Here is a 27,725-nt window from a genome sequence, read left to right as displayed (position 1 = left end):
GTTCTCCCCAGTGAGAAGATTTCCCTTCACCACTATCTTTCAGGAATGTCCCAGGGAGGGGTCACAGTGGTATAGCTGTCCACTTTTGGGTGGTGCCTGAATATTGTACAGAACCTTTTGCCAGTCAGGCCCAAACCTTCTGTTCCTCTGTCAACTGACCCTAGGGAATGCCCCACAAAGTCATGGGTGCAGGATGGAAGAGAAGGTTGTGTAACAGGTATGTGGATCCGTGACATTTGGACCACTTGTTCATGTACCTTACTTACACCCTCAGGGCCTGGTTGGGTCTGGTCAGGTCTACAACCATTTTATTTCGTTAGGGAATGCTGTTAGGCACATCCAACTTTATGGTTGAGTAGGTCAGATAACACTGAGTTTATGATGGGCAGCTCAGATCATACAGTAACCATTGTGACTAATGGCTAAATGTTTGATCCCTACTAAGGCCCAGTGTCAGGCCAGGAGCAGTTTCTCAGAAGGGGCAAAGGTATATGCAGAGAGTGGCTGGGCTTTGCTCCCAAGTCCTAATGGCCTGTGCTGCGTGTTGATTTGGCTGGCTCAGATGACTGGTGTGATGGGGCAGCTAGCACAGCAGCCCAGACCTGGTGCAGAGCCTGGTCTTGTTCTGAGCATCCCTCAAAACAAGCAGCTTTTCAGGTCACTGAGTAAGTGCAATACTTACTCAGTGATATATATATAAGAAATATATTGCCTCCAAAATCAGATGAGGCCTACTAGAAATTGTGCCTCATCTTGGTTGTAGGAGGGGTGGAATGCAATGACTTCTCTTTTATCTTAGAAGGTATGTTTCTGCATACCTCATACCACTGAACCCCTAGAAATGTCACTGAAAGTAAAGTCCCCTGAACTTTGGTTGGATTTATTTATCATGCTCTGACAGGCAAAAGTCTTACAAATAAGTCTAAAGTAGTTGTTAGCAACTCAAAGCAAACTGTTTCTGGTGATCTTTACTAAAAGGTATAGAGAAAAAAGTACTTTCCAGATTAATAGTCGCATGCCAGGCACTAGGGGATGTGTTAATTTGCTCAAGAAATAAAACCACATCTGGTACCTGCATTTGGAGTCACCTCCTTGTTAAGCTTTAATAATCTGCTGTTATTCTCCAAGATCCCTCTCTCTTCTGTGGAGACCAAACATGGGAGTTGAAGGGGGACATGTTGGGAATCACCACCCCTGTTCCTTTCAAGTCCTTGATGGTGGCATTAAGCTCTTCGATACCCCAAGAATGCAGTATTGTTTTTGGTTTGCTATTTTCCTAGGTAAAGTGATTCTAGTGCTTTCCACTTGGTCTTTCCCAACATAATAGCCCTCACCCCATACATCGGGGAAGCAGTATGAGGATTCTGCCAGCTGCTAAGCATATCTGTTCAAAGCATGCATTCTGGAACTGGAGAAATGACCACAGGCTGGGTTTGGTGACACACTGAGCCCATTGCAAGATAGACTGGAGCTAAAAAACGAGAACACCTCCATTGGTCACCTGACCTCCATAAGTCCCTACACTGTCTGGTAGACCCCAGTGACTTTAGGTCTTTGTGAAACAAGTGTCAATTTAGAGCCAATGTCTGGTAGTCATTACTTCATTTTCTCCAACGCACAGTTACCTGGTAAAAGACCATAGCTACTTTCAGGAAAGGCTCAGAGAAGACTGACAGTATATTTTTGTAATAGTATTCAGAGATCCTCCCTCAAGGAACATGGCCTTCCTTTCTTTCTGGGCTGGGTCTGAAACTGACTTAAAACCAGGAATTAACTGGGGGGGTGGGGGGTTGAGTGGGCCATGACTCTGTTCTTTTGATTCAGGTTAGATGTTTGTTCTCTTGAATTAGAACTCTTCTGCTCATGCAGTTCAAGAATTTACTAAGCTGCCTACGTATTTCACTTCAGACCATTCGAATTGCTGCTTTGACTCTGCCATAGGTTATGTTAACTATGCCCACACCTGGCCCCTGCCTCCCCAGAATCCAAATGCTGCATTTCAGTTTCCTGTAGTCTCCACTGTAAATTCTGGCCTAACAAGAAGAATGAACACAGAGTTCTTCAAGAATTCCAGGGCTGCCCTTACAGATCTATTTCTTCCTCTACTGGTAAAAGATGTGTCTTCTGGATGCTCCCACAGTGGGTGAGTAGGTCTAAAATGACAAATCCACATTAAAACTCCAATGTCCCTAAGCCTTTCAATCCTTTCCTCTACATTGAACCAAGACATGTCTGGCATTTCTTTCTTTTTTTTAAAATTGATTTTATTTTTTATTTTTTCATTGTTTATGCACCACACCCAGTGCTCCATGCAATACGTGCCCTCCTAATGTACTCACTTTGGTCTACCTTTTGGTCCGAGCTTCAGCCAACCAACCAACCAAAGAGCCTCTTGTTTGTTTCAGCCTCTTCTAATTCCCTAAGCTGTAACATTAAATGCCGAATCTGATCCGTGAGCAATACCAATTAATTTGGCCTGATCCAGCTTTATGTTTCTTCCATCACTATCCCACCCCCTTAATACTTATTCCCCCACATTTTCCCCAGATTTCTGTCTGTATCAGTTAGAAAACGCAAGTAGCTCTTTTGGAGTATAGTATATACCTCTTCACGGGTCAGACTTTCGGGGCCTCACCTTTAGGGGCCTTCTGGAACTTGAAACTAGTTATAAATCAAAAAGCAAAGCCAGTGATGGTGTAGGTCCGGAGGAGACTCCGAATTCTTTTACATGACAACTACCTCAGGAGAGACCATTAGCATTTTCTCAGGCAATGCAGGATTAATCCCCTCAAGTGGGATTAGAAAGGCTGCCCTCACTGGAGGTGGTAAGGCCTTTTTCACTGGCAAGGAATACTCCTCAGAATTTAGGGGCTCAGTTTTCTCAGCTTCATTGGGGTCTGCCCACACATCCCCATTTCAACTTATAGGACCCTGTTCTTTCCCAGTCAATACCCTTTCTTTAACCGCAGACACCAGCTGACCTGGGAGTTCAATTTGCATTGTAGTTCAGCCCATTGCAAAAAGGGATTCTGCATTTGATTTTAGACTATCTCAATCCTGAGGCTAAAAGAGGTAAGGACTTCCTTCAAGGCACACACAAAAGCTTACGCCTGATTTAATCAGGACTTGAATTGGAAATTCGAATCTCTGAGCTCATCCTTTTTTTTCCCCAACATTAGGAGCAACTAGTCAATCTCTTTACTACTAGAAATAGAATCATTTTAAAACTAATCAGACTAGAGGGGCGCTTGGGTGGGTTCAGTGGGTTAAAGCCTCTGCCTTCAGGCTCAGGTCATGTTCTCCCGGTCCTGAGATGGAGTCCCAGATCATTCTTTTCTCAGCAGGGAGTCTGCTTCCCCCTCTCTCTCTGCCTGCCTCTCTGCCTGCTTGTGATCTCTGTCTGTCAAATAAATAAATATAATGTTTAAAGAAAAAAAATTAATCAGATTAGAAAGCCAGTTCAGAAAACTCATCCTTAAAATTCTGTTCCTCTAGAAGCCCTCTCAGGACCAAAATCTATAATAGTCTGCCGGGGCTGCCATAACAAAATATTATAGACTTGGTGGCTTAAACAACAGAAATCTATTTTTTTCATTGTTCTGGAGGTGGTAAGTCCAAGATCAAGGTGCCAGCATGGTTAAGTTCTGATGAGAGCTCTCTTCCTGGCTTGTAGACATCTGTCTTTCTACTCTGTGTGTTCACAGGACCTTTTCATGTGGGGAGAGAAAGAGGTATCTACCTCTTCCTAGAAAGCACCCAGTCCTATTGGGTTAAGACTCCATCCCTATGACTCCATTTAACCTTAAATATCTCCTAAAAGCTCTATCTCCAAATACAATCACACTTCATTTCAACATATGAATTTTAGGGAGACACAATTCAGTACAGAACAATAGATATTAACATACCCAGAGAGACCATTTCAAATTATTATCCACAAATATTTCGAGTTGTTAAAACCTCAAGAAGCACTGTTAATTTTTTTGTTATGGGAATGATCACTTCAGTGGTAATGAATGTAAAGTAATCAGGGATCCATTATTCAAAGAGAAAGTTAGAATTGTGAACTTGAGAGTTTGGCAATGATCTGATGGTTCCAAATTTTCAGGCAAATGGAGTTATGTCAACTTTATGTCATTAGTGTATTGAGCTTGGAGATTTGGGGGAAAAGGGAATTGGCAAAGGGCCTTTCGAGAAAAAAGATATTTAGTACCAGACCTATTCTTCTAAGAAGTTCAAAGTTATTATGGTGTATCTTATGCACTGAGGTGTCATTTTCTAGCGTCATCAATCAAGAAGCAACATCAGCCCTCTCCTATTCCCTCTCCCAACCAGGAATACTTGTTTTTACTGAGAAGGAGTTTGAACTATGACCCAGCCACACAGAAGAGCTTCATTTAAGAAAGGAGAGGACTGGGTCCTGGTACAACATGTTCTTTCTGTTAGATTTCTGCTGATCCCTCCTTCTCCATGGAGATGCCCAAACTAATGAAGATGTGTTTGAGACCTTGTCCACCATGGCAGGTATCAGGTATAGGTGAGTGTAAGTAACACTGGGGAGAGAGGCTTCCTTTTTCTTTCTCCTCCACTCTGTCTGATATCTTATGCACAGATTACTTAGAAACTCCTTGAAGTGGACAGGAGTCCATCTGTTCTCACATGCGCCAACTGATAAATAATACAGCAACAACTACTGCAGAAAATGGGCCAGTCATCTTATCAGATTTTCCAATATTTTCCCCTACTAGGCAACAATAACCAAGTATAATCTCTTGTATTGCTTAAAGCTCTGAGGATCTGGGACTTATCATAGGAAAAAAGGACCCAAAGGGGGAGAAAGAATATTTTCTAGTAAACCAAATAGGAGTTTGGAGTCACAATATTTTATTTTTTAAATTTATTTTTTGTTGAAATACAACTGACATATAACATTATGCTAATTTTGTATTTCTCAGAATATTTTAAATAGTAAAAGAAATGTACCACGGAGTGATGAAGGCTATATCCAATAGATAATGATATGTTGCCTAATAATGGGTCCGTGATTAAAGGAGCAAGACTGATGTAAAGCGAAGGTCAAGCAAAGCTTTATTTCGCACCAAGCATCAAGAATCAAACCAAACGTTCAGGGACGCACCTCCTACAAGAGAGGGCAACCTTTCTCTGTTTCACAGACTAGCTTTTAAGGGCAAAGGCCATGTGGTTGGGCTTGGCCACGCACAGGTGGCCAATGAGATTGTAACACACAGAGGAAATTCCATAGTCATGCTAGGTCACACATAAGTGACCAATTGAATTACAATTTACCCTATAGTAGACATTTGACCTAGCCTATCACCTTGGTTAGAATTGGCGCCTAGGGGGCGCCTGGGTGGCTCAGTGGGTTGAGGCCTCTGCCTTTGGCTCAGGTCATGATCTCAGGGTCCTGGGATCGAGCCCTACATCGGGCTCTCTCTGCTCAGCAGGGAGCCTGCTTCCCCCTCTCTCTCTGCCTGCCTCTCCACCTACTTGTGATCTCTCTCTACCAAATAAATAAATAAATAAAAATCTTAAAAAAAAAAAAGAATTGGTGCCCAAAAGGCTCCCAAAGAGTGGGGCCCATACTCCTTGGTAGCTAGGGAGACAGTATGCAACCCCCCACTGATCAGATGTCTCCACCTGTCCTGACCCACCCTTGTATCTGGGCTTTGTTACCTGGGGCTGGTTTCTGGGACTTGTTTTTAAATAAGTCCCCTGGGGGAAGGGGAGCAGGGACAGTTTAAGGGTTAAACAACAAGGTTATTCTTTAACCTTGATGGAAGCCTCTGGCTAAATAGTCCTTACAATAATAGATGAAAAGAGAGAGAAATATGGATACCAATAGAGAGATAAAAATAAATAGTACATATGCATGTATATGTGATACAATAAATTAATATATTATAATAATATATACCAAGTACGTATATATCTGTGTCTATGTGTATAGCTGTAATCTTAACCCATGCTACTAACAGTGATTATCTCTATGGCTAATTTTTAACCTATATAGGTAGGTTTTTCAATAATGAAAAACACTGATTATTAGCAAGAAATACATGCCAATTATTTCTCATTTTTAAAAGAATTCTCTCACCCCAGAAGAATTTTCTTTCTGAGGTTGTTAACCCTTCATAGGTATGTTTGTGCAAGTAAGCATGAACGTGTAGAAGGCTAGTCAACTCAGCTATATGCCACTGACCTTTTGCAGGGAAAGTGATTATTTTTAGTGATGGCATGTGAGTTTCTGTTATTTTATATGAGTCATTATTACTGATACAGTTTATCTAGTAATTAACAAAAAATTAAATTCTACACTTTCCTTACTACCTCAGCCCTTTCTTGTTTCAGTCAACACATGTGGTTACTTCAACTTGTCAGTTTGGGATTTTTCTTTTGTTGATATGTGAGACCACCAAACAGTTTCCCACTCTAGGGTCCTTATGGGGTAAAAAGAAAAAAAGTCAAAATACAGTGTGCTTTCCCTCAGAATGTCTCTCATTTAGATATAGACCTCAAAAGAGCAGGAAAAAAAGGGAATTTTTCCAAGACATTCTGTTTAGTAGAATTAATTTAGGGACACAAAATATAGAAAGAATTAATACTTGCCGTCCCATAATAAAAATGCAGATTCCTTCTGCAAATTGCAAGAGACTAATTTCTCTGGGAATCCCATATAATATCATTTCACAGAGCTGAATTTTTTTGTTGCTCAAAAGAAATGTTTGAGGTGACTGTTTTGCTTTATGTATAGGGTAAAGGGGTCAGCAGGGGGTAGCAGTTACTTCATGCAATTCTGTGCAACATGGAGCACAAGAAAAGGGCAGTGGAGAATAAGGGAGAAAGCCCCATACATCTGCCTCCTCTCCTTTTCTCCACAGGTGCAAATATGCCACCTTCCCACAGTTCTTGGACTGCTGTGGTCAGGGATGTGCAAATAATGAGGTTTGGAGGGAAGGGTTAAGGATTGTGCAAGACCATCTCTGAAATATCTGCTTGGTAGTTTAGGATCCATATTTAAACCACTAAATACTGCTGTTGGGATTACTCAGATCAGCTGTCAGAGCCAAATTTCGAGATTTGTAGGGACTCATTTGAGCCTCAGTGTCCTCGTTTGTAAAATGAGAATGACCGAGTCTTTGTGGGAATAAAATGGGAAAATTCATAAAAAATATGTATCATAGTATATAGCATATAATGCTCACCTAATAGGAGCTATTGTAATTATTAATAGCCTCTTGGGCATTGCGCAGATGAGGTACATAAAGGAGGGCCCATAGAAAAAGGAAGGGGATCAGATAAAACCTGGAGATAGAACCAAATGAGAAGAATAATTTCATTTGCTGTCTGAGAAACTTACCTGAAATTTACATTTGCAAAGAGAAAAGAGGACATTTATACCTTTGGACATTTCTACAGTCAGAGTTCCCATGTTCACACTGCACCTTTTTGAATGAAATTTCTTCTTAGTCCCAGAAAAGTCTAAACCTCAGAGAACCACTTCAGGCTCAATACTGGCCACTTCCTATAGAAGTGGAAGACAGGCTTAACATCCCAAGAACTAGAAAATTCTCTTTATTGAGGGAGCTGCCAGGGGAGCAAGGGGGGTTGTATTATAATTAGTATAGTAAATACTATTGTGGTAAAGGAATAGACATGAGCTCAATGATGAAGGCTGAGTAGGAGTTCATCAGTTAAATGAAGGACCCTTGGGGTGGGAATGACTGGAGGGGTGTTCAGAAAGACAGAGTTGTGGGAACAAAAGCAGACGGCATGAAAGAACATTGGGCCTTAAAAAAGCAGTAAGTCCTTTTGGGATGCTTGAACACAGAGTGTAAGAGGGAGATGGCGGAGAGAGAAAAAGCCGGGGAGGCTGGGAAGGATCAGATCTCTTATGATCTTGCTGATAGACAATCTGGACTTCCTTTTCATAATTAATAAGAAATTATGGTTGAAGACTCAAGAGACAGAGACTTAGAAGAGTGCATGAAGAAACCAGATAAGGAATGATGGGGAGCGAGATTAAAAAGTATCAGTAGCAACTATAAGGACGATACAGATACAACAGAAGGTGAGAATCTATACTTGGGAGTAGTCAAAATAAAATTTTTAAAAAAGAGAAGTACAAGGCACCTAGGTGGCTCAGTCAGTGAAGTATCCAGCTCTTGATTTTAGCTCAGGTCATGATCTCAGGGTTGTGAGATTGAGACCCGCATCAGACTCCATGCTCAGTGTGGAGTCTGCTTGGGATTTTCTCCCTCTCCCTCTGGCCCTCCTCCCCACTCTCTCCCTCTCAAATAAATAAATATTTTTTAAAACAAAAAGTAAGTACACATCGTTTTCCAATTAAAGATTTTATTTATATGTAATGTTTTACAAAATTATTTAAAATATGAAGTTAGAGTTGGTTACACATTTAGCTATTTATTTTGTTGATAATAATAGATTACATGAAAGTAGGCATTTCCCAGAAAGTGGGGTGAGAGAACGCTTTAATCTATAGCCCTGGAACCTGGCAGACACATGAAGTCTTTGAAACTCTGTGTCTACCTCAGAGGTCAGCGTTGGTCTAGAAAGGTGCTAGACAACCTGGTATAATGTGGGGCTGGTACTGAATGAAATGTCTAACTTCTAAAATTAGGACTCATACTCTTAAGTAAACTGTAGGTAACTCAGTCAGTTTCAGGTACTTCTCTGACAGGAGTTCTAATAGTGTGGATAAGGAGATTCATGGACCAGCGACTGATTTAAGAGAGTGTCACACAATCCTATAAAATCCGGAAGAAACAGAAGCCATAGGTGTATGTTCAGACCACCCCATGGCCTCTACCTTCAAAGACACATCGCACTGCCCTGACAGGTAGGTTTTTGTGTGTGACACCAAACTTATCATTTGCTAGATCTCTTTGTCTCCCTGGGTATCAAAACTCCATTCTGGCATAACTTTTTCCCATGCCTGATAAAGGTTGATTACAAACTAATGAGTTAAAGAAGCCCTCCAGATATTTTGGGAAGCCACCCAGAACCAAAGCATCAATAATAAAAGACAAGTCAACTTCCTATATATCAAAGCACCAAAAGGTCAAGGATGTAAAAAGTGACCTTTACATTTTATAACACGACACGGTGTTTAGTTATTATCTTCAAAAAATTGTCAGAGAACATAGAAATCTTCAAACAATAATTAAAATGGATAGAAAGTTCTAAAGAGCATATATTCAGAGTTTAGTGAACACTCAAATATTTGTTAATCTCAAATCTATGTTATTATATATTCTACTTCCTCTAACCATAAAAATAAGATAAATGCAGGAGTACAAGTGATCTAATCTACATTCCTAGCTCTACTCGATATGTAGCTATATGTTAAATATCAACCTGTGCTCAAATAAAATGTAAATATTTATTATTTATAGTATTTTTAAAGTAAAAGGCATATGTTTAGAGACTGAATAATCTACTGTAGTGTACTTCACTTAGAAATGCTCATGTTTCTTAGCATGATGTCTTGTAACTAATGCAATGAGTTAAAAAAAAAAAAAAAACTGGCTTCGGTTCAAGAGGAAAGCCTGATGAAAATGAATATAAAAACCAACAACAACAACAACCAACTTCAGCGTCTGTCAAGGAGAAATCTGAAACCCCAAATCACCAGTCACAATTTGCTATTACTTATCATTGGAGAGAACTCCTGTGTGACTTCGAGGTCATGGTTCTGTCCTCCCAATGACACTATTGTTACCCAGAAACTGAAGGAAACAGGCCATTCCTGAAAGTCACTGGGTGACACTTGAGGTCCATTTGGCTTCCTGTTCTAGGAGAGTGAGAAGAGATTACATGAAGGGAGAAACTTACTCCTTGACTAAAGGCATTGAACGATCATTCAGGGGGCCCTCGAAACAAGTAGCCGTGTTGCGAACACGCATTCCACTCTGGTGTTTAAGACACAAAGGTCTCCATTTCTCTAAGGGAGCTGTTTTTTCGGCATGACACACTCTCTCGCTTGCCTTGGAGCCAAGTAATTGGAACCCTAAACACACGGCGGAGCTTCTGTTGGAACCGGTTACCAACAAAACAATACAGAAAGGGATTAATGCAGCTGTTGGTGAATCCCAGGAGGATGGCAAAAGGAAGTGCCAGGTCAATGACTGCTATAACTTCACAGCTATTAATGACACCCATCCAGGCCAGAGCATCCAGGAAGGTCAGAACGTGGAAGGGGAGCCAACAGATGATGAACGCGAGGACAACAGCAGCTGCCATCTTCAGGACCTGGTCACGAGTTATTCTGTTCTTCCCATAGCTATTGGTCTTCAGTAAGTGTTTTCTGATTCCGAAATAGCATGTGGCTATGAATATTAAAGGGATAATAAAACCAAGGATATTTTTCATTAAGGCAATCCCAGCTGACCATTGGGCATATTTCTCTGGGGGGAAGGCCATAATGCAGGCGTTCACTCCCAAATACTCAATGGTTCGGACATCTCGGAAATAGAATGTTGGCAATGAGGACAGACAGGCCATACACCAAACAAGGGGCACAATATAAGACGCTTGCCAGGGATTTCTCCTCTGAGACAGAAAGGGATAGATGACAGACTGGTACCTATCAACGCTCATGCAGGTGATAAAAAAAATGCTTGCAAACATGTTCAGGGTCAGGAAAGAACCAAACACTTTGCACATCACAGGTCCAAAGAGCCAGTCATATCTGTAAGAGTAATAGGTGGCCCAGAGAGGAAGAGTGGCCAACAGCAGCAAGTCAGCCACAGCCAGGTTGAAGATGTAAATGCTGGACACCTTTTTGGGACCCTTTTGACAACAGAACAGCGTAACCACAATAGTATTGACAAGAAATCCAATCACAAAAATAATATAGTAGAGGATAGGAATTGCATCTAAATGCTTATCTGATGGCTTATGTGAACAGTTAAAGGTTGACTCATTGCCGATGAAGTTCACGAGTCCGAAGTGAAGGCTGTTGGTAATGTTTTTGCTGATGGTGGCAAGGCTGACGTTGTTCTTCATACTGCAAGCTCGGTGGTTCCCACTTCTTATGCCTTCTGTGAAAATTAAAAAAAAAAAAATGGAACTCCCAGTAAACATACAGAGTGTAGGACATTATGAAATCATTAGCATTTTGAAAGTTTGTTGAAAGCAAAAAAAAAAAAAAAAAAAAAAGGAAAAGGTGAGTGATTATAGGAAAACACTGGGAAGCACAGCCATGCCTTGTGAAATAAGAGAGGATTTTGCTTCTTGAAGAAGAAAAAGGAATCTCCTCAAGAGTACCAAGCAGGTAAGACCTATCAGCCTCAGGGACTGAAAATGCTAGACAAAACTCTCTTTTGCCCACTGTTTCTATCATATTTTCAGAAGCCTTCAAGAAAATCAATAGTTCAAAAGTTTAGTGTGGGTAAGAAATAGGGGAAACAAATGAGAAGGAGTCAAGAAAGAAGAAAAGTTACTATTTCAAAAACACCTAAGCACATCTCTCAGGCTGCAAACTTTCTAGAAACCACATTGCTGTCCGTTGTTGCATAGAGAAATGCCTTATTTCAAGTAACTAATTATGTACAAATCATTACAGCTATGGAAAATACAAGTAACATAAGCTATGGAAAAAATAAGTAAGTGCACAAAAGACTGCAAGAGAATATGCAAAAAGAACATATTAACTTGGGGGGTAGGGCTGGGTTTTTTACTAATTTAATCCAAATTCCTTTACTTCTACTTTTCCATTGTTTCCACAATAATAATATCATTAGCAGGGAGCTCTGGAGTAGGTACATATTTCTAAAAGCCCCCTGTTCGCATTTTAATAGAGACCACTAGTTTTCGATCTAGATGTTTAATCTGCTTAAAAGGAAATCCATTTTCTTTTTCAATTAGGAAAAGAACAAGGGGAAAAAAATAGCCAAATCTGATTTAGAGTCAAGCAGAAATCGTTTTGATTGCTCAGTGAAATAAGAATTGAACGTCAATGATGAATCATGAGCTAATTGTATCATTTTCGTTTGCTATCATTTCACTTTTAACACAACAAAGTAGGAACAGTGTTGTATGGCTCTCAAATGTCATAATCAGGGCGCAGGTTTTTGTGATACTGGGTTTGGTTTGGTTTGGTTTTTAGGAGCAGCATTACTTTAAGACAAAAGAAAATTAGCTGGAAATAAACACAGTAAAGGGAAGACTATTACTTTTGATAGTTTCAAAATACATAGAAACGACTCAATGAACAGCACAATCACCAAAGAATCTCCTAGTAAACAGCAAAGTTATCATTTTTGTCTAAAGTGCATTCTCTCATCATCTTGACCTAACAAAGTATCATCAAAGAATCTCAAATAAACCCGCTCGAAGACTTACTGGTCGTTGGAGTTTAAAACTTAGTTATCATAAATCAGCTTGCCCAGTTCCTAAGCGCACTCCTGTAAGAGAAACAGCAGTGAAAGAATTTAGGAGTTTTACAAAATACAGTGTTAAAATACAGGAAAAAAGGGAAAGTTCATCCATAAAAAAGCACTTTCACTTAATGTATGTTCTACTCTCCAAATACAGTACATAGAAATTGTGCAGACCTACCTTAAAAATTCAGGCTGAAGAATGCTTTTAATTCTGTGCTTATTCGTTCCCTTAGACTCGGGGACGTAATAGCACTAGATCTCTGGTTTCCTTCTTATATGTTCGGTCTGTCCACTGGGAGCCTTCAACCTACATAATTCTAGGGCTGACTTATGAACACTTGCCAGCTTTCCAGAGAGGTTTTTTTTTTTTTTTTTTGGCTGCAAAACATTAATCTGAAATTCTCACTGTCTCCAATCATAACAGCTCATTCAAATAAATCTCAAACAAAAAAATGAAGTTTCCACAAATGTGTTAGAGAATTTTGAAATCAGTGGCTTACTTTAAAAGAAGAATATAATTATTTGCAGAATTTTCTCTTTCTTTTTCCCTGATACTGACATTCTAAGGCGAGTTAAGGAGTGGAGAATAGAGAATTTATTCTAGTAGAAGCGACCTTTATCCACCAATGTCTGTTATCACCTTCATTACTTTTTGAGATTTTTACCTCTATTCGTTAAAGTACAGTAGCGACTTTACTCGAAGTCTGAACTTTCTAAAACTTCTCCCTTGCTTCAAGCAATTTTTGTTGGCTGGTTGCTGGAGAGGTGGTGATAGGAGGCATATAATTTTCATGTCTTCGAAAAGAGGTATTAGCAAATAGTGCCTCCTTTCATAGGTCCCTGTCCTGTTTGAGATTTAAACACAAAGCCCACAAAGGTGAAGAAGGATCAGGCAACCACCACGGCTCAGATCACTGTTGGCTTTTCTTTCTTTCTTTCTTTCTTTCTTTCTTTCTTTTTTTTTTTTTTTTTTGTGAGGATGACCAACCTTACAGACCAGTCCCATAGGAGCAAGTGTGACAAAAGAAAGAAAGATCAGAACTGGGGACAGCAGTGAGACTAACAGCCAACAATAAACTCTACGTGCCAAACACCGTGCTGAGTGTTCAGTAATTTCAGAGAGAGCCAATGAAATGTACTGGCCTGTACCAATGAAATGTACTGGCCTGTACATGGCCTTCAGGATACAAATGCCAGACCACAAGCTCAGCTGTACCCACTTCCTTAGCCTGTGACCTTGGCCAAGATCCTTTCCTTCTCCATGTCTGTTTTACTCATCTGAGAAATGGGGATGATGTTAATTACCTACATCACAGAGTTTTGAAAATTAAATGAGCTAATACATTGAAGGTGCCTGCAACCATGCTTCCCGTATGGTAGATGCCATTATAAATTCTTGCTATTACTTCCATTATCCAAATCGGGAAGCTAGGGCTCACTGAGGTTAAATGACTTCCCTGAGGTCACCTAGCTATTAAATGGAGGACATCTGAATTTTTTTTTAAGATTTTATTTATTTATTTGACAGACAGAGATCACAAGTAGGCAGGAAGGCAGGCAGAGAGAGAAAGAGGAGGAAGCAGGCTCCCTGCTGAGCAGAGAGCCCGATGCGGGACTCGATCCCAGGACCCTGAGATCATGACCTGAGCCGAAGGCAGAGGCTTAACCCACTGAGCCACCCAGGCGCCCTAGGGCATCTGAATTTTAACGGACTCAATCTCATGACAGAGTCCATGCTCTTAACCTCCATGTTAATGGAATAAGCCCTCGCTGGCCCTTTCCTCTTGTTCTTTGTCCTGGCAAACAGAAAGCATGTGACATTTACAAAAAGCCACAGCCGATCATTCACACGCTGTCACAAAAACACTAAAGGAGGGGGAAAGAGTTTGAAGGATTGTTATATGGGAGAACAGATTTTCCTTAATTTCATTCCCCATATTGCAGTCAGTCCTGTGGCACGTGGGACCAGAAAAATACAGTAGGATTCGAAGGTTTGCACACCACCACACTTGGTGACTCTTTCGGTTAGACTGAGTTTGCACGTTGAGGAAATGCTCCTAAGATACATACATACCACTGTGTCACACTTAGAAATATTTTTTTCTTATGCTCTGGACAGACTCAGGTGGAGGTTCTGTCCAGATGATGGAGCGCTGATGTCTGGGAAACGAAGGAGCGGGCACATATGGTTATCGGCAGGAGAGATGCAACAGGAACTGGTTTCACTCTTTGTTTAAGCCTAGTTTCTCCCTCCATTTCTAATGTTTGTTTTTGCCACATACAGGGGAATTTTCCAGGCCAGAGCCCCCTGAGTGGTCACCGTGGGTCAGATTCCCACCCTGCTCTATTTCTAGCCCCCTCTCGAGCCGGTTGCAAAGAAACAGCCAGGAGGTAAGCTATAAACGTTTGAGAACAAACTGCAGGCTCGCCTCTGGGAGACCTAGCCTTGAACACCCCCGAGGAGCAGGGGACCTTGTCTAGAGCTTTTGTCCTTCATTACAGTAAGTTCTGACGTAAATAAAGTTTAAAGAGGCACACATTTCCCAGAAGATTAAAAGAACATTTACTCGGCTTCCTCATAATTTTAGAAGCAAAAATTTTCACAACTCAAAGAAAAACTTTGTAACTGCAGGGAACGAAGGGAAAAAGTTTTTTTTTTTTTTTAAAGAAATAACAATAATATTGACACCACTTGAAGCAAGAAATACAGCATATTATTGATTCGGCAAAGAACTCTGAGTTAAGCCAACAATGTAAATACACTTGTGAGTCAAATAAATGTCAGTCATAGGAAAGCCGTACAATGCAAAAAAATTCACTCTCCTGGGGACAGGGGGTAATTTTTCTCCTCGAAGATTGACTTTAAAAGCCCCAGGTCATTTGAATAAATTATGCAGCTCTTCAGGGCAAGTGCGGCTTGGCTAGCAGAATTAAACAATGGTAAATCACTTTAATTTTTTTCTAGTGAATACCTATTATTTATCATGAGATTACTTAACAGTAAAATTTAAACGACCAGGTTTAAAAAAAAAAAAAAAAACGATGTTCTTGAAAGGACTTTCTCCTCTGCTAGAAGGACACAGAGTTCAGAAAAAAAAAATCTGATTTGTCCCTCTCACGCCCACTCATACACACAGATGAGGCTTTGAAGGAGAACAGGAATTACTAAGTGCTAAAGTCAGGATATAATGCCCTGGTTCTATAGGTGAGGATTAGAAGTGCAGATTATGGAATAATTAAATGTGTGGGGACCATCTTTTTCAGCTTAAGTTTTTTAAGGTCATTTATAATCCCCCACCCCAGCCACCTGAGTCCCTATCCAGACCAATAGCATTTCCATTTCTACCAAGTTCTATAACCATGCGTGTGTGCATGAGCCACACGCACACACGCATGCATACACACAGAAAGATACCCACATACAGACTTAACACCAATCTTTTTCAATTCACTTACCCATAAGGGAGCTTTATTTTAATTGTCACTGTATTTTTTACAGACCTGGATATCTCTGAAAGGAGGATAGTTAAGAAGATTGCTCATTATTGATATGTCTTTCCAGATTCTCTTTGTGCCTCTCTTTAGTTTCCAATACAATGAGAACAATAACATCAGGATGAAAGCAAGTGAAAAAGAGCTAACAATCAGATTATTCATTTTGCAGAAACCAGCCTAAAAATTCAGCAAAATGGCCAATATGAGTAATTATTTGCATCAAATTCTCTGCTTAGGCATCATATAGAGAGTAACTGAGAGGGATATAAATCAGTTAATAAGGTGGAATCCATGTGGTGAAATGAATAGATGTCTGATTCAGTACATTCCTGAGACCAGTTGTTTCCAGCTGAATCTGGTCCCAAGAACATAAGGAGAAGGAAGAGTTCCAATTTCCCTTTGCCCCAAAGGCATCTGCAGGCCTGAGCATCACGTTCAAACCAGGATCTCACAGAGGCACCTGAATTGTACCACATAGCATCTCAATGCTGTGTAACCGAACTGATAGAAAAATAAAAAATTGATAATTGTCTTTATTTTTAGTTTACATTCACTTAACTGATCTGGCATTTCCCCCTACTTATCTGACTGATTCAATTGATTAGGTAGGGTGTTATAATATACTATCCAAAATATGCCACTTTGGTATAAGGATTCTTTTAAGCTAGAGACAATTGAGCAGAAGCAGACAGAAGAAAAACTGTCTGTCCTCCTTCTATTTGCCTGAAAGCAGGATATGAATTTGTAAATGTGTCTCTCTTTCCTTTACCCTAAAGGACAGAACTCTTTTTTAAAAAACTATTAGTTTTTTTTAAGACTTTATTTATTTATTTGATAGAGGCAAAGAGAGATCACAAGTAGGCAGAGAGGCAGGCAGAGAGAGAGGGGGATGCAGACTCCCCGCTGAGCAGAGAGCCCAATGTGGGGCTTGATCCCAGGACCCTGAGATCATGACCTGAGCCAAAGGCAGAGGATTAACTCTCTGAGCCACCCAGGCATCCCAAGGACAGAACTCTTAATGACTAACAGCTCTAGACTATCAACAGCCCAGAGATGGACACCAAAAAGAATCTACATAACAAATCTTACTAAAAATTCCTAACTTCTATTCATTTTCTCCATATGTTTACCTTCTTACAGCTTGCCACTCTAAAAGCCTAAACCCCTTTTCTTTTGTCCCTTCACTATAAATTTGTTGTTCTTTTGTTAAGACGCTATACAAGCCCAAGTTCTGCCCACCACTTTGAGTTACTCATCACTGAGTTTTCCACGTGTATGCCTAATGCACATGTTAGTAAACTCTGGCTGTATTTAATCTGTCTTTTGTCAATAAATTTCACACTGCCAGCTACAGGACCTAAGTGGGTAAAGGAATTTGGCCCCTTCTTACAATTAGCTTGATTAAATTATCCAAAATGGCCAATTAATTAAATACACCAAACTGGCCAGTTGTCTTAGCAATATTTAAGCATCACTGTTAGGTAATGAGGATGTTTTGGGATAGATGTTGTCAGATTGGCTCTCATTAGTCTTGAAGTCCAGAACAAGAACTTTTTCAAACATCCCAGGCTTTCAGAGATTGAGTCACACCAACAAAATTCTCACAAATCTGGGGGCACCTGGGTGGCTCAGTTGGTTAAACATCTGACTCTTGATTTACACTCAGGTCATGATCTCAGGGTCATGAGATCAAGCCTTGAATCAGGCTCTGTGCTCAGCACAGAGTCTGCCTGATTCTCTCCCTCTTCCTTTGTCCCTCCCCCAACTCATGTTCTTTCTCTCTGTTCTATAAATAAATAAATAAATAAATAAAATCTTTTAGAAAATTCTCACAAATCTGATATACCACCTTGACTGCTACTGTATTATTTTATAATAAGGATATACCACTTTCAATGACTATAAAGCTGTGTTCCTTATTTAAAGCATCCTCTCTATCTCCTTCCCAATACCAATAGAGGAAATCTGGCTTGGTGATTATACAATCAGACCAGGAAAACTGGTAACTGGGAGCATATTCCACTTCAGCTCTGGGAAATTCTATAGCAGGTATAACCATTCTAGAAGCCAGACTGATGAATCCTCCAAATCATTCTCTCCACTGGTTTTGCCTGTTTGAGCCTTAATTTCTTGTTGCCATCCAATTTTATTGATACTTTATTTTACTGATGAAGCTATAGTCAAGTCCCTGCTCCAGGCAGCATAGAAGCTTTTGTATGATTAATTCAAATAAGACAAACTCTCAAAGTTGGAGAATGGGGGTGGGGAAAAGCAACACCTCATTGTTTGTGTCTACAACGAAAAGAGAGGGAAGGGGCCAAAAGAACATCTCTCAAAAACTACCCATAAATTCAGAGAAAATAATAAAAACAAATGATTATTTGGCTTTGATTGAGGGACTCATCTACTCAACCTCTCCCTGAGACCCCTAAAAGGACAGAAAAATAACAATACATTTTACAGCTTTGTTTATTTATTTACTTCTTTATTTGTTTTACAGAGAGAGAGAGGGAGCATGTGCACAAGTAGGGGGAGGAGCACACGGGGAGGGAGAGAGAGAGAGAATCTGAAGCTGACTCTACACTGAGCGTGGAACCTAATGCAGGGCTCAACCCCACCACCCTGAGTTCATGACCCGAGCTGAAACCAAAAGTCAGAGGCTCAACCAGTTGAGCCACCCAGGTGCCCCTGTACAGCTTTGAATATAATTTGCTTTGGAGGTACAAAACAATGGAAGATTAGAAGATAGAGCAAATGTCAGGAAGTCAAGTGACAAGAAGTTCTTGAAGGATTATAGGGCTTTTACTCCAAGAAAATGAAAAACAGGACACTTATCACTGGGAATTCTGAGACTGCTTGAGATTTTAGGTATTTATCCTACTAATATTTGGATTCATGGTGTTCAATACAGATTTGTAAAATCTGCAACCAAAAGAAGAATTTTTAGTGTAAATAATTTCCAGCGTAACCCCACAGGAAAGAGTTCATGTTCAGATATCTGGAAGTTGATACAATTTCATACAATTATGTTATATCTTACTTCACCATTAACACTCTTGTTTCATATTATTCAAAATTCTTTTTGAATTATCAAAAATCAAAATTATTCATCTTTTTCAAAAGTCAAGATATAATTCACATACCATAAATGTACCCATTTAAAATGTACAATTCAATGGTCTTCAGCATATTCACAAAGCTGTGCAACTATCACCACTATATAAGTCCAGAACAGTTTCATTACCTCTAAAAGAAACCTACTACCCATTGGCAACCTCTCTCCTTTCCCCTTCTTTCAGCCTCTATTCTCCTCTTACTTTAAGCTTAAAAGATGAACTACAGGGACACCTGAGTGGTTCAATGGGTTAAACATTTGCCTTCACCTCTGGTCATGATCCCAGGGTCCCAGGATCAAGCCCCACATCAGGCTCCCTGCTCAGTGGAGAGCCTGCTTCTCCTTCTCCCTCTCCTGCTCCCCCTGCTTGTGCTCGCTCGCTCTCTCTCTCTGTCTCTCTTTCTGTCAAATAAATAAATAAAATATTTTTTAAAAAGATGAACTGTAGCCTATAAATTCCAGAAGACATTGTCTAGAGAAAAAGATAACAAATCAAAACAGAAATGAATGAACTTTAAGAACAACCTTGCATACTATTTTCATTGTGCTTTAGTTATTTTCAATGGCATGAGTCTTGGCCCCACAGATTGCTGTAAACTGAACACTCATTCAGTGAACATTTAGTCCTGTTAGTGTAAGTCTACTTCCCCCTGACTTTATGCATTCTTGTTGAGCTATTTGTGCTAAACTCCCAGTCAGGTTTCTTTGGCGTTAATGCAAAAAAATAAATGTCATGTAAATAGCCTCTAGCGTTGATTCTATCTGAAGGTCCCCAACCTCTTTGTGAAGAGAATCCACTTTTCCCCAGACACGAAGTCCCCAGGGGTTGTGAGGGAGGTGCTGACATCAAAGACTGTGAATAAAGTAGGGAGGGGGAACCAGGCACGATGCTGGGCACTCAACAAACATACCCTATAAACCTCTCAACAATCTCGAGAGACAGTTCTCATCCTTGTTTCATAAATGAGGAGAGGAGAAATTCGGACCCTGAAGCAGACAGAGGTTAAATAACTCGCCCGAAATCAACCAGCTCATGAAGTATGGAACTTGGGCTCAAAGCCCAGCCACTATGTTCACTATGCCATTCTGGTGAATATGAGGCACAAGATGAATTAATTTTCCCAATTCAAGAGGGACTTCTAAGCATTCTGGGAATTTCTGGGTTAAAGGCAATCAGAAAAACGCTCTTAAAAAAATTAGCCAGATAACTCGGGAAATGGGAATAATTGATAAATATAATATACTCAGAGCAAATCTCACAAGTAAAATGTTGTAAAGACAAGATTTTTCTTTACTGACTTTTTTTTTTAAAGATTTTATTTATTGATTTGACAGACAGATCACAAGTAGGCAGAGAGGCAGGCAGAGAGAGAGGAGGAAGTGGGCTCCTTGCTGAGCAGAGAGCCCGATGTGGGGCTTGATCCCAGGACCCTGAGATCATGACCTGAGCTGAAGGCAGAGGCTTTAACCCACTGAGCCACCCAGGCGCCCCTCTTCACGACTCTTAACTCAAAAATGAATGCCTGTAGCTAAGATGGAGTCAATAAGGTGAAAAGAGCTTGAATTGCAACAGTTTAGGGCTTTGTTTACATAACTTAATTGGCTGTACGAATCTTTTTGGAGTACTGGGAAAGCTTTCTAAAGAAATCTAAAACTGTAAACGTATATGAAATAAAATGACGATGAGTACATAACTGGTCCCATACTTTCAAAATAAATATATTTTTTCTATCAGATTGTAAATTTCTATTTTTTTCCCCTTAAAATTTTTCCAAATACTCTGAGAAGCTCCAGGAGCTCCTCTGTTAGACATAGGATGAATAATAGAGTTGGTTAAAAATGTGAGTTCTATTACATATCCAGCTAGCTAACCTACCCAGCTAGCTAACCTACCCATAATGTTTTCCCACTGTTCAGACAGCAAACTCTAGGCAGCATAGAACAGTAGAGGTGACAGGTGAGGAAGATCGAGCTCATTGCTCTGGTTGTTAAAAAGTAAATCCTTGAGAATCATTCATTGATTTGGGGCCAGTAGGTTAATTATGGCTGTTCTGTGCTTCTTTGGAGATTAAAGCATGGAAGCTAGAGAAGTGAATGGTCCTCCTTTCTCCAGGACAGAAGTACATGGAAAATGAAAGAATGGCAGGATCATCCCCTTTATCAGCCATTTGGACCAAACATCATCAGTACTGGAAAAGTTGGATTTGACACTTTACAAAGCTAGCCCTCGGGGTGCTCATGTAGGATACAGCTGACATTATCCACACCATCTCTAGAGGTTGAACTTTGCTGAGACACACGTTTTTTCAATAACACCTTCTTGGGCCCTACCATGAACCAGGCCTTGCACCAGGTGTTGAAAATACAGAGATAATTAAAATGTCCCTGCTAGTTTCCAGGAGATTCTAGTCTCATTTATTTCAAAGAAATAAACTCTTTATAACAATTTTTCTTTCTTTGACTTTGCGAATATGAGCAAGCCTTAGGGGGAGTTCTTAGTTAGGATAAGGAGAGGGAAGTGAAAGGAGAATCTTGCAGAGTTTACTGTAGACTGGTAGCTGTTGGAGGATTCATATTGGCAATATATTGTCCATTTGCCAGTTTCTCTCTCTTTCCCTCTCTCTCTCCCCCGCACCCCATCTATCACATCCCCTTCCTTCTCACAGCTCCTCCTCTCCCCACTCTCATTTCTCTTCCAGCAATTCAGCTTTGCATTTTGTCCTTGTTACCGTTTTTGTAACTTGCGTTGGACAGACTGCAATGAAAAATATATTTTTCCACATGTTACATATTCAAAGTAATAGGCTTGCCATGGCCATCGCTGGTCTCAAGGACCAGACGGTTCAGATGATGAGATAAACAACACAGGGATCATGTGGACAGATCAAGGCAATAATGTGGCTGATTGTCACAGAGGCTGACCTAGAAGGAACAGTACCATCATGCTACAGGTTTATAGGAACTTAGGTTATTGTACCACTCCAAAGGGACCTAAACATCCAACCACTGATGGCTCTACATCCACCAGCTAAAAATAAAATAAAGAAGATTTTGAAATATGCAATGCCAAACATACTGTTAATGGTTTTGAAGACCTGTCTATTCTTGCCCATATTTAATCATAGAGCACAGCAGTTCAAAATGCAAGCCCTGGAGTCAGATGCACCTAAATGGGTCCCTGTTCTTCTATTTACCAGCTGTGTGACCTTAGATAAGTTACATCACATCTGAGTTCCAGCTTCTTTGTCTGGGCTATTGTAAGGATTAAATGAGACAATGCATAATAAAGCATTTAGTACGGTAACTGAAATATAGTACATTCAATGAATAGTTTCCATTTGGATCAAACCACCGTGATTACTTGTCAAAAGCAAGTAAGCCAGGGGCGCCTGGGTGGCTCGGTTCGTTAAGAGTCTGCCTTCAGCACAGCTCATGATCTCAGGGTCCTAGGATTAAGCCCCACACTGGGCTCTCTACTCAGCAGGGAGTCTGCTTCTCCCTCTTCCTCTCCCTCTATGCTCTCTCTCTCAAATAAATAAAATCTTTTTTTAAAAAAATGGTAAGTAAGCCAAATAAATAAACCAGTTATGCACTAGACTATTCCGTCATTGCTTTATACCAAAAGATAGATGTAGTTTGGCATAAGATACATAGCAGCATAAATAAAATATTTTCTGGAGAGTGATTCATGTTCACATTTCTACAAACATGAAATAGGAAGAAAAGCAGTGCCTCCTCACAGGTAATTGCAGATTGTGGGAAATAACATATATAGAAAGTACACAGAGCAGGCACTAAGTAAGTGGTAGCATTTAAGCACGTTGTTGTTATTATTGATGTTATTGTAATGACGCTGAAAACGAATGATGACAAGTATTATTAATTAAACATAATCAATATTATTAACAATTACCTAAAACTGCCTAAACAGCTCTAAACCCACTCTTTGCCTTCTAAATGAAGTTATGAACTCAAGTGTGGCTTAGCAATGACCAACAAAGAATACAGAATGAAAGACACAGCTTACGTAGACAATCTGTAAACATCAAATAATGTCACTCCACTGTTCAAACGTCTCCAGTGTCTTCTCCTTTTTTAACAGGACTTACAAGGTCTTCCATGATATAAACTCCATCCCTCTCCCAGCCCACATACACACCAGCATTGCCACTACTCCGAAGACCTCAGTTCCTACCTCTTTCTTCCAGTTTGCTGCACTGCAGTCACACCAGCTTCCTTGGTAAGCCTCCTACTCCCCACGCACACTCAGCCCTCAAGGCCTTCACAAATGCTATCCCTGACTGACGAATTCTCTTGCCCCAGATAGTCACGTGACCTACTCTCTCACATCTTTTTAGACCTCTGCTCAAATGTCATCTTGTTAACGAGGCTTTCCCATCCTTTCCTAACAAAAAGACCCCCCCATATCCTACTCTATCTTACATCATAGCCATTATCACCATCTGATAATGGTGATATCAGACACAGACACAGATACACACACACACACACACACAATCACATTGTGTTTACTGACTTTCTTCTCAGACCAGAAAATAATCTCTATTAACAGATGCTTTGCCTCTGGTTCATCGATGTGTCTTTAGGTCTCGAGGCCAAATATGACACAAAATAGGAGCTCAATAAATATTTGTTCAATGAACAACTGTCACTTAAACAAATCTGTCCTTTAATTGAAAGTGTTTTTTGTTAGTTTGAAACAAAGGACCCTCTGATGGAAAATTCTCGTATCAGTTACACCTAGATTTCTGACAACTCTCAGTTCAAACCTGTACCCCGAGTATAGATTTTATGAACTGGTGTGGATCTAAAATTTTCTTTCCTGTTTGTTATCATTGTTGTTGTTCCTAGGCTCAGAATAATACCACCTGTTATGACAAAATATTTGTTATCATTGGGATTTGATATATTAAAATTTCAAAGTCTATTTGAAGTCATGTAATTGAAATGCAATCTGCAGATCTCTTCTGCTAACTAAATTCATCAGCTGTAGGGCACAGAGCTTTATTTGTGCTATTTAAATTTTAGAAAATTTCATACCAAGTACAATATTCAAACTAGATTTTTATTATTTAACTACCAATAAAAGAAGTGAAACCTAATACTATGAACTCTTCAGCAAAATTCCTAATTGTTTTTGCTAAGGAAATTGCTATTTACATCCCAGGGCAGAATTCAACCAAACATTTTCTAAACTACAATACACATTTCAATTGAAGGTGAATATACAAAGGAAGTTCCTCCATCAACTCACTTATTCATTCATTAAAAAACCATTTCTCGGGCATCTATTGTTATGTATTAGACACTGTACCAAGCTCTAGAGTGTGATACAAAAATGACTGAGAAGCTCTCAGCCCTTAGAAGAAAGTCTAAATTGATCAAGGGAGATTAATATAAATATCAGCATTCAACATGCATACAAAGTGTGGAAGGAACATTAAGTCTGTTTAGGCAAAAGTTTCAAACAGGGAGTAACCATGAGGGAGATCATGAAGGACTGGTAGGTTAATCAGGCAGAAAAAAAGGAAGAAAAACTTTAAACAGAAGGACACAAAGGTGGGGAGGTACAAAATGAGATGGACTTTTGAGGGAATGAGAAGACATTGGGCAAAACAGGGTTTAGGCCATTGTTTGTCAAACTGAGATCTGATTATCAACTCCATGGCTCATTGAGAACTCCAATTCCTAAAGGCCACTGCCAGAATTCAAGATATGGTCCAAGGACCTGAAGTCTTTAGTGAGCTTCTGACCTGATTCTGATACACACTAAATGTAAGTAGCTGGTGTATGGCAGGGAGAGAATGGAAAGTAAGTGTAGAGAACAATAAAAATGTATGTCAGGGCTTCTGGGTGGCTCAGTCGGTTAAGCGTCCAACTCTTGATTTAGGCTCCAGTCATGGTCTCAGCGTCATGAGATCAAGTCCCCTGCTGGGTGTGGAGTCTGCTTAGGATTCTCTCTCTCCCTCTGCCCCACCTCACCACCCTCCCCCGGTCACACTCTCTCTAAATATCTATATCTACTATATATCTCAACGCATTGTTTAAAAAGGTCTTTATAACCTCACTTTGGAGTTTTCATTTAATCTGTTCATTTTTAAAAGATTTTATTTTTTACTAAACTCTACACCCAACATGGGGCTTGAACTCACAACCCCAAGATCAAGAGTTGGATGCTCCACTCCCTGAGTCATCCAGGGGACCCTAATCTGTTCATAATGAGGAACTTTTGGGCAGAAAACTGGCACAATTAGGTCTCTTTTTAAAAAGAAATGTTTGGCCAACAATGAGCAGGATGAGTAGGTGTGAAGGAACTTAGGGCTAATCATCCCATTAGAATGTTTGGTATAAAAGTTCACACTCTATGCTCATCAACCTTAAATAAGACTTGAAATTCATCATAAAAGAAGAACTTGAAAAAAAAACTATGGTCATGGCATATACAGAATCTGTTGTTTGGTTTGAAGGAAAAGTTGGTTAGGTGAATAATCCACTTAATATTATTTCCCAAAAACATCTGATATTTTCTCCTATTACATTGCAATCTATAGAAAAGCAATGTTTTATCTGTGGAAATAAACTGATTTTAGTTTGCATCTAGATGGATTCTGGGAACACTGTTGATCAAATCTCTTCATAATTTTTCTGAATTACCTCAAGCTTACCATATTCCTAACCAAATGTCTATTTGTAACTAACTTTCATTCCTCCTGAATTTCTGAAGCTTCAGGTTTCCTATCTGTGTGAAGATACCTCTGTGAACTGTGAGAGAAACAGTTTACTTTTCCCCTCCAGGCTGATCCAGTTCTACCAGCTAAAGTTCTCAGACTTCACATATGAGGTTCCTTTTAAAGAGTATTGTTCAGAGCAATGTTATTCAATAAAAGAGGTAACCGTAGTGGTTACTTCTATTCACACACACGTGTGTAAACATTTTATTATAGTAATTAATTAAGACATTAATTCTCCTGCTAATAATAACTATGTTAATAGCAGCTACCATTTCTTCAGTATTTACTATGTGTTAGGAACTGTATTAAGAAAGCATGTTACAAGCCCCATTATCTCTCATTTACCCCTCATAACAACACTTTGAGGTAGGAACTATAAGTCCCACCTTACAAGAACTGAAACAGTTTAGCCAATGTCACTCAGCTGATATATGACAAACACAAGATCAACATTCATAAATGTTTGCCTCAAGAAAATGACATTCTTGACTCCCTTGCTCTACCATTCTGGTTCAGTTTAACTGTATCTAGTTTTCTTCATGGAAATATTGAAGTCACCATGCTTCTATTTCATTGCTCTAAGACATCAAAAGATCCTATGATTATGACTTACAAAGGTTCAGGGATTAGGGATTTCCCTTGAGACTATTTTAGCTTATTATGAGTTATTTTCCATAAATAAATGCAAATTTCAATGTCCTATAAGTATCATAAATTGCTTCATATATGTGTTCTTTTTCTAGGGACACCCTATGTCAAAAGCGAAAGCCTGATCCTCTTCCCTTTAAACTGCTAATGAGATGGAGAGTTCTTTAAGGGAAACAGTCCACACTGATAGCATTTCAGATTCAGAATATTAGGGAAAGGCATAGTAGATTTTGGATGATATTCTTAGCTATAGGGATTTTGAGCATCCAGTTCTCCTCATCATCATAATAATAGTAAAAATAATTTACCTTAGGGGTGTCTAGGTGACTCAGTTAGTTGGTTGTCCAACTCTTGATTTTGGCTCAGGTCATGGTCTCAGGGTCTGAGAGATCAAGTGCTCCACTGAGGTCCCCACTCAGCAGGGAGTCTGACTGAGATTCTCTCTCTCCCTCTCCCTTGGGCCCTCCCCTCCCCTCTTACACTTGCTCATTCTCTCTCTCTAAAATAAATAAATATTTTTTAAAAAAATACTTTACATTAATGTTTACCAACTTTTGTCACATCTGTTATCTTATTCAATCCTTACAAAAACAAAATGGGTTATTATCTCAATTGTTACATGGAAATTAATACTCAAGAGCCGTTAACTCTTATGGCTAGTAAGGCTCCTGTCCCTACTCCAGTTTTCAACCAGCCTCTTTGGTATTTCTGCACAATGTAATTTTTTACAAAAAATATGATAGACAATTCACATGGAGGGAAATAATAATAGCTGTTATTCCTTAAATCAGTCCCCAAGTCAGTTTTTTTCACAAGCCACATATGTGACTATCAAAAAAAACTTACATAGTAGGTATCATTATACTCATTTTTCAGCTGCAATACCAAAGCTAGTAACTGGCAGACCTGAAATTTAAAACTAGATCTGTTTGGCTCCAAAGTCCATGGTCTTTCCACTAAGTGAAAAGAGTAAATGAACACCAAAAAAAGTGTTCATACTTTCAAAATCAAATAAATTCCAATTAAAACAATCTTGGATTTCCATTTTTTAACTTAATAAAATAGTCAAAAAATAACTTTGAACTGATGAGATTTTATTAATCAATGGTGGGATTAATAATAGTCAATATGGTCATACTTAGTAAAACTCAATTATTCCACTCTTAATCATGTGTCCCAGAAAAACAATTTATTAGAAATAAGAAGATACATGAAGAAGGCCATTGTAGCATAATGTACAAAAATTGGAAGCTGCTAACAGTTTTTCAATATGATATTACTACTACAGCATCA

General features: G+C 39.5%; 1 protein-coding gene across 2 annotated transcripts; it reads right to left on the bottom strand.

Moving 5' to 3' along the window:
• Positions 1 to 8,363: 8,363 nt before the first annotated feature.
• Positions 8,364 to 23,288, bottom strand: AGTR2 (angiotensin II receptor type 2). Of its 2 annotated transcripts, none has more exons than XM_032331530.1 (3): positions 23,228 to 23,288; positions 12,385 to 12,446; positions 8,364 to 11,081 (listed from the first exon to the last, which is right to left on the bottom strand). In XM_032331530.1, exon 3 carries the CDS (start codon positions 11,044 to 11,046, stop codon positions 9,958 to 9,960), a length of 1,089 nt encoding a protein of 362 aa, XP_032187421.1. In that variant the 5' UTR covers positions 11,047 to 11,081; positions 12,385 to 12,446; positions 23,228 to 23,288; the 3' UTR covers positions 8,364 to 9,957. The 2 variants fall into 2 exon arrangements, with proteins under 2 accessions (XP_032187421.1, XP_032187420.1); XM_032331529.1 differs by lacking the exon at positions 23,228 to 23,288 and adding an exon at positions 12,601 to 12,706.
• Between the last annotated feature and the right edge of the window lie 4,437 nt (positions 23,289 to 27,725).

Source organism: Mustela erminea, chromosome X (genome assembly GCF_009829155.1).
Source record: "Mustela erminea isolate mMusErm1 chromosome X, mMusErm1.Pri, whole genome shotgun sequence".
Taxonomy (NCBI): domain Eukaryota; kingdom Metazoa; phylum Chordata; class Mammalia; order Carnivora; family Mustelidae; genus Mustela; species Mustela erminea.
The sequence above is the reverse complement of the archived record's forward strand: the minus strand, read 5'-3'. Positions and strand labels throughout refer to the sequence as shown.

Excerpts from the sequence above, each read along its gene's own strand:
- AGTR2 (XM_032331530.1), bottom strand. The coding sequence starts at position 11,046 with ATGAAGAACAACGTCAGCCTTGCCACCATCAGCAAAAACATTACCAAC.